The sequence below is a fragment of the Acanthisitta chloris genome, unplaced genomic scaffold (assembly GCF_000695815.1).
Source record: "Acanthisitta chloris isolate BGI_N310 unplaced genomic scaffold, ASM69581v1 scaffold15229, whole genome shotgun sequence".
Lineage (NCBI taxonomy): Eukaryota > Metazoa > Chordata > Aves > Passeriformes > Acanthisittidae > Acanthisitta > Acanthisitta chloris.
In genome coordinates this window covers 1-10,862 of record NW_008693201.1, presented here as the reverse complement: position 1 = coordinate 10,862, position 10,862 = coordinate 1, and the positions used below count along the sequence as shown (strand labels likewise).

Genomic DNA, 10,862 nt, shown 5'->3' with positions numbered 1-10,862 from the left:
TGAGTTCTCCCTGCCAGAACTCTGCTGCCACAGCTGGATTGCTCCCTGGCACGGAGCCACAGCGCAGGGTGCATTGTCCCTGCCAGGAGTCCCTGCTGCTCCCTCCTCGTGGGCCAGCCTGGCTGTGGTGTGCTGTGCACTGTGCAGCCCTGCTGGGGTAACTCACCTCAGCTGGGGCACTGCAGGCTCCAGGATGTCAGACTGTGTAGTTGAGTGAAAATACTGTGTCATTCTGGGATGGACAAAGGAATGCAACTGGCAGTAATTACCTGCATGAGTATTCAGTACAGTTGTTGCCTCTTTGTTTTTTGATTAAGCTTGTATTTGATTCATTAGCACTACTGTGCAGGTACATCTAAAAATAGACTTGAAAACAGTTTTGTCTTTCTCTACGTTTTTAGAGCTCAACACAGCCTGGCACAGAACTGGTACTATGCAGTCTCCAGTGCCTTTCATAAAGGCTTTTCAGGCTTTGGTGACCCATTTCCTGGATTAGACTGGCTAAGTTATGGATTACTTTGTTTATTAATCTTTTTCTTGTGTCCAGCAGTTCAAGAATGGCATATTGGCATAATAAGGTGTTCAGCTAGTTGAGTTTCCAAATCCATGGCTGGAACTCTTTAGGAGCCCAGAGAAGTCAGTGGTAATATTTTGATTTTATGCAACACAGAAGACAGTTAATAATTTGTCAAGTACACTTTGTTGGGGGGTTTTTTTGAAATCATGCTTAAATAAATACTTAAATTCTAGAACAACAGGAAACAGGCAGAATGATACATTGGTTGATGTAGGATGTCAGATAATTTAGTACAAATTACAGATTCTTTAAATACTTGAAAGCAGTGGAGGTCAGGAAGCCTCCATTCAAACTTCTCCAGCCTATGTACAATGTTTTACAGGATGTCTGTCTGTAGACTGCAGAGGAGCAATCTGTTCAAATCAAGTGTTTGTTGTTTTTCGTGTTGTCTGTTTATGTCCTGACAAATGAGCATCGGATATAGTGTGGAGGCTGAGACCAGTGTGGGGTTCAAGGTTACAGACTCGGTTGTGCCTTGTAGCCTGAGGAAACTGGGCTCAGGCTGTTACTTGCAGTGGTTTGTTTGCAGTAAACAACTGCAGGGCTTGAAACAACACCTTGGTGGCTTGGTCGAATAATTTAATCAATGGTTTAAATGGTTTAGAAAAGGAAAGTAATTAAAAGTTGTGCTATTTATACTTTGATCCTATCAGATAAAAGTTTCCTTAACAGTCCTCACACCGCAGATATTCCTGGAAACACAAACACGTGTTTCAAAGTGCATGTGGGGCAATAATTTTGTGCTGAGGTAGTGGCTGTCGTCTTGAAAATAAGAAAATTCCAGATTAGATGTCTATATTGTACACTTTATTTGGTCTGTATTGGTCTGTGTTGTATACAGAACCCTAAAAAATAACAAGGAAGGCAAACCCTGGGACCAGAGAAGCTCTCTGAGCTGTGCAAGCTCTCCAGGCAGTGGAGGTGGTTAGCCTCCTCCAGAGGTTTGCTGATTTCTGGGAGATATGTTTAGAGACTCTCAGTTTTGGTCTCTTCCCTAAGTTCTGCAAACAGAGCAAAGCTGGGGCTGCATCAGGTACATTCACATCACAGTGAGCACTTCAAGTGCATCTTCCATGGCCACTTGAAATGCACTGGACATCTGCAGAGTGTGCTGAGAACGTTTGCAATACGTATTCCACGAGCTGTGGTGTGCCCACTGAAAACAGGGCACTGCCTGCAGCTCAGTGTGGTGTGCTCACACAGAACAGGACACCCAGGGCACTGCCTGCAGCTCAGTGTGGTGTAAAAATGACTTAAGCAGAACAAAGTGTTAATTGTCCTCGGAATATGGTGACTCTCCTGGTCACACTTTGCTGGGGAGAGAAGTGCAGGGTAAGCAGTAGCTCTGTGAAGGTAATGCAGGCTGTCTTGCTGATAACCCAAGCTGTGTCCTCAGGGAAACGTCACACATTCCAGCGGATTTCAGGAAATTTCATAAATTTCAGCCTATCTCAGACATGTCTTCTCAGGAGGGGACTTTGAGAGGAAGTGTATTTTTGGGTTTCCCTGAAAGCACATGGCTTAGTCTCCTGGGTAAACTCTACTGTCTGAAAAAAGCCCCAGACCTCCCCCAGCATCTGCCCTCGGGCTGGTGGGGCTCCTGTGCAGAGGCAGATCTGGCTCTGTCCCACCAGTGCCAGGGGCTGCCCTGGGCTCCCAGAGCACTCTGCAGGTGAACCATCAGTGTGTTCACCAGGACGTCTGGGACATCTTTTGAGCTTGGCAGTGTGATTTGAGTTCCTGTTCCCTGCCTGGGGAGGAAGGTTTAGAGGCTGAGCCTGGGTCAGTGCCCAGAACTCGGTGCTGGATGCAGAGAAGGCTGTGCAGGACACACAAAATACTGTTTGAAGTCTTTGTGGAGCATTGCTGGGACTTGTGCTGAGAAGGGGAAATCCTTGGAAGTGGTGTTGAAAGGGAGGGGTTAATGCAATAGATCTGAAACACAGAAATGCATTCAGGCAGTATTTTAGAACCTGACATAGAGGAGGAAGCTGCACTGGTTCAATAAAAGGTGGAAGAGCTTGGAACTTGGCAGTTTATTCATTTGTCTTACGTTTATTGAAAATTCCTCCAGAAAAGGGTACAAGTTAATATAATAGTGATTCTTTTCGTATGTTACAGTTCTTTATTTCTTTTTCTTTTAAGGAATTCAGAATGTGCTCAGCTTATTCTGTGCCGTGCTTACAGAAAATAAGGTTCTCTTCCACTCAGCAAGTTTCCAGAGGCTCAGTGATGCCTGTAGGGCTCTGGAGTCTCTGATGTTTCCCCTCAAATACAGGTGAGTCGAGTGTTGATTCTTTGAACTCGTGAGCTCATTTTATAACTTGTGTCACATTGTCACAGAGCAAAGGAGTTGTGCTGTGTTTGTTCCAATAAGCAAAGGTTTCCATGGCCCTGTGTGTGAGTCCTACTCTGCCCACATCATTGCTGCAGTCTGATGGCATCGTGGCACTGCAGACAGTGACAGAAGAAACATCTGCCTAAAAACGCAGTAGAAACACAACTCACAACAACTGCAGAACAGAAGAAACATCTGCCTAAAAACGCAATAGAAACACAACTCAGAATATCATTTGGGTGGTAACACCTGACTGTGGTGACCCGTGGGTCAGTGTGGAGGAGGTGTAGGGCCAGCCTGGCAGAAAGTGAGAGGAGCTGTGTGGCAGAAGAGAACGGGGTAATCAACTGGGATGGGAGAGGGAGGGAGAAAGGGTTTATCATCAGAAGAAACATCTGCCTAAAAACGCAATAGAAACACAACTCAGAATATCATTTGGGTGGTAACACCTGACTGTGGTGACCCGTGGGTCAGTGTGGAGGAGGTGTAGGGCCAGCCTGGCAGAAAGTGAGAGGAGCTGTGTGGCAGAAGAGAACGGGGTAATCAACTGGGATGGGAGAGGGAGGGAGAAAGGGTTTATCATGTGAGTGGCTGAGGAGTGGGACTAAATCAGCATATGGGCCTTCTGTCCCTGTAGGCTCTCAGGACCAGCTGGACAGAGCCCAGGACAACCTAATCTGGGCTCAGCCTTGACCCTGCTTAGAGCAGTAGGTGGAGGAAATGATGTCCTGAGGCCCTTTACAACCTGAGAGATTCTGTGGCTCAGACAGAACAGCCACATGAGCTTGTGTCACAGTTACAAGTCACTGACAAATGTCCTGCAGGGACTGAATTCAAGTCAACAAAGTGATCCTCTCTAAAGAGCCACGTCCAGATCCAGCATTCTGAAATGGAGAGCCCGGTGTCAAGCTATTTGGCTCTCTAGGAAGAAGACATCCAATTCTGACACCTGTTCCAAAACATGTTTTTTTGAAAGCATTTCAGAGATGGGCATCATTTTAATACAGAATGAGAAGGGAAAAAATGGAAAGTGAGTTTTGGAATGTTTCTTAATGCTAAAACATTCATGAATGTGAACTTTTAATAGCTATAAATTAGGTGTTGAAATGTATTGACCAATTTTGATAACTTTTCCTGTTGCTTTGATGAGAAGACTTTAAGATCATCAAATCAAGTAAATAATACCAAAATAGTGCTCTGTGCATAGTGTGTAGTTGCACCTCAATATCAGAGCAGAATGTCTCATTTGAAGGTGTCCTGTTAATGGCACGTTAGGGAAGGCTGAGCTGTGGGTGCCTGGCCAAGAGCTGCTCAGGTTTCCCAGTGAGGGTGTTCTCCATGGCATGTCCTGTTAGCAGCATGCTGCTTTGTAGGGAAGCATATAATTAATGCCTTTGTATTTCTAAATACAGGTATTGCTAGCGAGTTTAATACGTCACAGGAAGGGATTTTTCAAAGAAAAAAGTTGCCCTATGCGAAAGGATAGTCAGAAGGTTTTATTTCATTTTGTTTATTCTTTTCACAGTTATCCCTATATTCCAATCCTTCCTGCACAGCTGTTGGAAGTGCTCAGCTCCCCCACACCTTTCATCATTGGTGTCCATTCTGTCTTTCGCAATGACATTCATGAGCTTGTGAGTATGTGTGGCAGCACCCCATGGTCACTGTGGTGTGGGGCAGGCTCTGTGCCCGGCCGTGTCTCCGAGAGGGCACTGGGGAGAGAGGGGGAGACAGTCAGGAGGGGGAAAGGGGAAAAAGCGTCGATTTTAGTCAATACATGGAGTCCATAAAGTAGAGGAGGGAAATGATTTGATCCTAGCACAAGATGGGAAGGAACAGGCACATTTCCAGCTGTGTCCTCTGTTGGTCATGAGTTTGACCGATTCACTTAGGAATTTCAAATGTATTCTCAATTTTTTTTTATTTTTTCCCTGGAGAAACTGGACCAGGGATCCAGGAGGTGCTTAGGAACATGGAATTTGACTTAGAGGTGCCCTCACTGTGTTCCTTTGCAAACAGCTTGTTAGATACCTCAGATCTCTGAACACAGACCTGGAGCATCCAGAAACAGAAATAACTTTTGAACGTTTGGCCTGATTCCCCTCTCTCTGGTTTGCACTCATTTTTCATGGCTAGATTCAGTATTAGGAAGCGTTTGGGGTATTTCCTTCATCGTGAGTTAGTACTGTTTAATTTGTTTGTAACTGATGTGCTGATGGTGAAACTTGCCCTGTTGTGTTTTGCACCATGCTGCAGTATGCACTGCCCATAATGTGTTTGTCCCTTGCAGTTAGACGTAATCATAGCAGACCTGGATGGAGGAACGATTAAAATTCCCGAGTGCATTCACCTGTCTCAGCTGCCAGAGCCACTGCTGCATCAGACTCAAATGGCACTTTCTCTAGTATGTGTCCATCCGAGCTCCATTTCCCACCATCCCTCACGTCATAAAGACTGAAGGTTCCAGTGTTGAGCTTTCAAACACACTGCAAATGAGATACAGTACTGTGATTCATGCCAGGAGTCCTGTTTTGACAAGAGTTTATTCTGAGAAATTAGAGTTCATATCATCAGTAATTTAACACTGAAGTGTTTTTGCACTGTTCAAGAGGTAGTGACTTTTCCTTTTTAATAATGATGATTTAATAAGATTGAGCAGCATTATTACTGTTCAGTTTTGCTGCTTTTCTGTTTTTCTAAGTTCATTTTAACTGTGCATTGCCTTGAAATGTAACAAATGAGTAACCACTTAGTCCTGAAGTTGATTTGTGTGATGCCCCTGTCCCACTGTTCAGCAGTGACTGACCCTACGCTAGGGAATTGCCAAAAATCTTCGGTTATTCTTTTTGCTATCATTGTATGAAGTTAGAAATCACCTTATTTGGGGGACAGATCTTCTTATCTGAAAGAGAAGAATTATCTGTCTGTTCATCTGATTCCAGAACTCCTAACTGCACCGAGCAGCTTCACGGGCCATGGCAGGAGGTTTTGCTAACTCCCTCCCTCACAGAAACCTGAAGCTGAGAAACTAATCCTACCTTTAATTCCATACAGTTTTCATAATTTAACTCAGTCCATTACTTGAGGTATTTAATATCCGTGAATATTACTTTGTGAAATAAGGAAAAAAGTAATTTATCTTTTTTTCAGCAAAACAGAAAAAAATTTCTTTACAAATTTCTCTAGGTTTTGCATCCTGATTTGGAAACAGCAGATTATGCATTCCCTCCCCCACGAACAGCATTGTCACACTCCAAAATGCTGGTAAGATTTCTGTGTTATGTCTGACTTGTCTTAACTGGAAAAGGGTTGAGATTTTAGAGCTGAGCCTGTACAGAATGAAGCTAAAAACAGAACAGCATTGATCATCTTCCAGTGAGGATGAACAGACATCTAGTAGAATATTCTAACAGGACAGCTTTATAGAATCTCAGGTATACCTCAGCTCTTGGAAAAGCTCACGCGTGAACTTATTTAGGCTGTATTTGCTTGTTAAGCAGCTGATTGCCTAATAGTGAATGTAATATTCTTTGCTGTGCCTGACATTCAGAGTTTGTTTAAAATGACCATCAGATCCGTGGTGTATTTCGATGGCCAGGGAAGATGTGGGTTGGAAGAGTCCTGGCTGAGGAGCTGGGCAGGCTCAGAGCAGTGTCCTCAGGGACCAGCTGGTGGCTGTGGTGGTGCCTGGGGTGCTCCAATCCCAGTTCCCCCAGCAGCAGCACTGCTGCCCTGGGCTCCTGTGCTTCCCTGCCCACTCTGGGGACACTGCTCGTGTAGTGCTGCAGAGCCACATCTGCCTTAGGGAGTAAATCCGGGGCTAGGATACTCCCTTCCCTTTCCTTAGCAGCAGTGCTGTCTCCTGGCAGTTCCTCCTGCAGCTGGGTGCTGGCAGGGCTCAGCAGGAGTGGAGGGTGGCTATGTGCTGAGGATGGGGCAGGGAGTGAGGTGACCCCTAGGATTCTGTGAGGTGACCTCATACCTGTACCAGTGTCTCCACTTCGTGTGCTGCCACACCAGTGCATTGTTAGGCATTTCTCACGTGGTTTTATGCAAAGTGTGGAAAAGTTTAGAGTGTGCAGATGTTGACAGCATGTTCAATGACTGCTTCCAGGACAAAGAAGTGCGAGCAATCTTCCTCAGGCTGTTTGCACAGCTTTTCCAAGGATACCGGTCCTGTCTTCAGCTGATCAGGATTCATGCTGAGCCAGTAATTCATTTCCATAAGGTAAAAGAAGATGTTGTGTCTGTGCAGTTAGCATTTGTTTATGCCATGCTGTTCCCACAGTTTGCCCTTTGGACAAGGGGTGAAGTCAGAGGAGCTATATGTGCTAAGCATGTTTTGCACAGCACCATGTCGGTGTGTTGTAGCGGGACTAATTGCAGGGACAGTAATGAAGTGTAAAACAAAGTCAGCATTTAAATTCCAGACAGGTGAACAGCTGTGGAGTCATTGTGGGAGTTTGGGAGCATATCTGTGTAACAGGAACATAGTGCTCGAAGGTACTGGTTTTCCATTTGATCACCTGTGAGATTTAAACGTTGCGCGCATCAAACTTGTGCTTAGCTCACTTTGAGGCTGGGTATGGAAAGAGATGCCTAAAGGAGATTTGATTAGAAAATGCCACATGTTGGTGGAAGCTGGTGAGGATGTTTGCCTGCTGGTGCCTAAGCAGTGGTGGAAGCTGGGCCCTGACAGCAGCTGTTTGTCCCCCTCTGTGGCAGGCTGCCTTCCTGGGCCAGCGGGGCTTGGTGGAGAACGACTTCCTGAGCAAGGTGCTCAACGGGATGGCGTTCGCCGGCTTCGTGTCGGAGCGCGGCCCTCCCTTCAGGGCCTGCGACCTCTTCGACGAGGTGAGGGCTCTGCACTGTGCCTGGCATGTCAAAAACTGCAAATCTTCTCGGCTCTCATCTTCTACTCGGCAGACATTTCTGGCTTACTGCCATAAAATGAGGCCTTGCTCACATGTGTGAGGGTGAATAGTTGTCTAAGTCTTGGTAATGCTGTTCCTGTTGTCAGGTTTGTAGCTTCACAATGCATCAGAATTATTTTGAGTCATTTAATTATATTATATGAAACACTAAGAAACTCATTGAGAAATATTAAATACATATCCAACGATATCAGTTGAGACAAATGGTTTTTCTCATAACAAGTAATGCCATATTCAGCTGTGTTAACTTTTAATTGAATATAGAGTACAAATAGAGTTTGACATTAGTTCTGTGCAGGAATGGTAGTATGTGTAGGAAGTGTGGACTGAGGTATAGAAATGAGGAAGGGATGTTTTAGGTATGTGTGAGATAGCACTAAAAAGTCTGGTAACAGAATCTCTCTGTGAAATTCAAAGTGTCTCATGTTCCAGAGCAATGTGACATTGCACATTTTTCTGTGTTCAGCTTTCTTTGCTTGGTTTCAATTTAATATTAACATTTAATAACTTAAATACCAAGTGAATTTTTTGAAATTAATTGATCAACATTTTTATTCTCTCTTTTCTAAAAAACCAGTTGGTAGCCTTTGAAGTTGAAAGAATTAAAGCTGAGGAGGGTAACCCACCAAAAATGATAAAGCATGTCAGAGAACTTGCAGAACAGCTCTTCAAAAATGTAAGTTTACTACACCTGCTGCCCTTGTAGGGTTGAGGTGGTAGCACTGAAAAGTCTTGTTTCTGACGTGGCTCCAGTGTCTGACAGTGGAAATGGCTGTTTGTGGTAGTCTCCAGCTGCATCTTGCCAGAAGCCCTTGGGACTTGAAATGTCTCTGATTTTGTACATGCAGAGGAAGTTCAGTACAGTAGTATTGATTTGTTGATGCTGATATTGATTTACATGTAGTTACAGTTACTTGTAACTCTGTTTTCTTGGTGTGTATTCACATAATGTGTGTAAACTGTTACTGCTCTGCTGCAGCCTGTCCATGCCAAATGCATATCTTCTCTTGCCTCTCAGCAGTTTTCCATGTGAAAACCATCCATCCCATTTGGCACAAGGTGTACTTCAGCTGCTCTTTCCAGCTGGGTGACCCATGGTCTGTGTGCTCAGCAAGCATTATTTAGGTCTTTACAGCCTGTTCCTTGTGCTCTTGAGGTTTCCCTAGTACTATTTCCAGTTTCATTCTTGCCTTCCTCTCATGTGTTTGTGTTGCATAGTGCCTTTGTAAAATCTCTGCTAGTCGGGCCGTACTATTTCCAGTTTCATTCTTGCCTTCCTCTCATGTGTTTGTGTTGCATAGTGCTTTTGTAAAATCTCTGCTAGTCGGGTCTGGTTTTGTTGGTTTTTTTTTTTTGTGGGTTTTGTTTTTGTTTTGTTTTGAGGTTTTGGGGTTCTTTTGGCAGGGACTAATTCCCTCCCACTCACACTTCCTGTGGTTGTCCACAGTGCATTATCTATTGCACAGTCAGTTAGCACTTTATCATCCTTTCTTTTCCATGTCTCACTTCCTCAAAGCTGTGGTTTACAACTACACTTCTGTAAAAACTCCACAAGCATTACCAAATGCTGCCAAGTTCCAGGGTGCTTTGGGGGTTCCTTTGGGTTCTGTGTGTCTTTTCTGGGAATGAGATTCATTTGTGCCATTGTTCTTGGCTTGGGGATGGTGTGCCCTCCTGTCACTGAGTCAGGGACTCAGGGCATTGAGCAGGCAGATTTCCAGACTTTTCTTTGACTGGAGAGGTGGTGAGTGATATTGCTTCTGTGAGTTGTGCCTACAGCTGCCTGATCCTACACTGGCATATTTTGACATCTCGTTTCACAGTTTCAATAGTAGTAGTATTGTAGCTGTAACAGTTGAGATACATGTGAGAGATAAGGTTGTTAAGGAGGGAGAACTTTGGATCACTGTAGCTGGTATGAGTAGAAAGTCTAGCCAAGTTTTTGGCATGTACTACTTCAGTAGTTCAAGACATTGGACGCACATGGCTAAGAGAATGTATGTCTGACATGATATTTGTGATGGCCAAGATTAAAGTAGCTCTGTCTGTTTATATCCTCTGAATCTCTCTCAGTGAAATGGACTGTGGGCTGGTTATTCTCCTTCCCTGGTATTTCCTGCTCTGTGTCCTCTGTCACCCCCTGCTGAGACTCTGTTCCCTTTCTGGGCCTTGTTTCTCAGTCATCTGCTGCACTCATCCTCCTAGCTGGAGTTTTGGGTTGTTCATTCAACCTCCCTTTGCAGGGAATGTGTATGGCCAAGTGGCAAATACATGTGCTGCTCTGTTTTGGCTGCTCGGTCTCAGGGTGATGCATTTGATCTCCTTGTTGCCTTTTGCTCCTGTAAAACAAAGTATTACACTCCTGTTCACAAGTTTTCTTGCAAGTTAGTTGTGCCTTTACGACAGAAGCCTCATCATGGAGCGAGTGCCACTCTTTGGCAGTGGTACGTGGCCAGTGACAGGTACCAGCATAGAGTCAAATCAGACAGCAGGAAATTCTGATGGGATAGCCCCTGGTGTACATGAGTGAAGAGGTGGAACTATCCTGCCTTGGCTGATCGATGGTTACACTCCTGAAGATGTGAGGTGTAATCCTGTGAGTGATGTCTTCAGCCCTCTCTCTAATGAAGAGGTTGATTGTCAAACTAATTTCTATTCTAAGTCCTAAATATTCACTGAGCTGCATGAAATCAGCCTAAATTGAGCGGTGATTTTCTTGTACCCCCTTTCTTTTTGAATTTTGCATGTTGACAAAAATAGTTTTATAGCAGCCTTGATCCAGGTTGGGAGTATTACAGATAATGAGCCAAGGGTGATACGAATATGAAACATTTTATTAGTCCTGTGCATCAGATATTTGGCTTCTGACTCTCCGGTGTGAGATCACAGGGCAGCATTAAATGAAGCAGGACAGATGTGACACCGCCCAGCGCGAGGTGCCTGACGCTTCTCTCTGGGCCTGCAGGAGAACCCCAACCCGCACATGGCGTTCCAGAAGGTGCCGCGGCCCACG

General features: G+C 44.7%; 1 protein-coding gene across 1 annotated transcript in view; it reads left to right on the top strand.

Annotated features, from left to right (window-relative positions):
- The window catches only part of LOC103810108 (myotubularin-related protein 13-like), a gene marked incomplete at both ends in the record, with an annotated part of 21,334 nt that extends 10,475 nt beyond the window's left edge, over window positions 1-10,859 (top strand). The window contains 8 exons of the mRNA XM_009082995.1: window positions 2,723-2,855; window positions 4,441-4,549; window positions 5,206-5,319; window positions 6,102-6,179; window positions 7,030-7,143; window positions 7,641-7,769; window positions 8,427-8,525; window positions 10,815-10,859. Coding sequence (XP_009081243.1) covers window positions 2,723-2,855; window positions 4,441-4,549; window positions 5,206-5,319; window positions 6,102-6,179; window positions 7,030-7,143; window positions 7,641-7,769; window positions 8,427-8,525; window positions 10,815-10,859 — 821 coding nt within the window. The remainder of the gene's footprint in view (window positions 1-2,722; window positions 2,856-4,440; window positions 4,550-5,205; window positions 5,320-6,101; window positions 6,180-7,029; window positions 7,144-7,640; window positions 7,770-8,426; window positions 8,526-10,814) is intronic.
- Window positions 10,860-10,862: the final 3 nt, after the last annotated feature.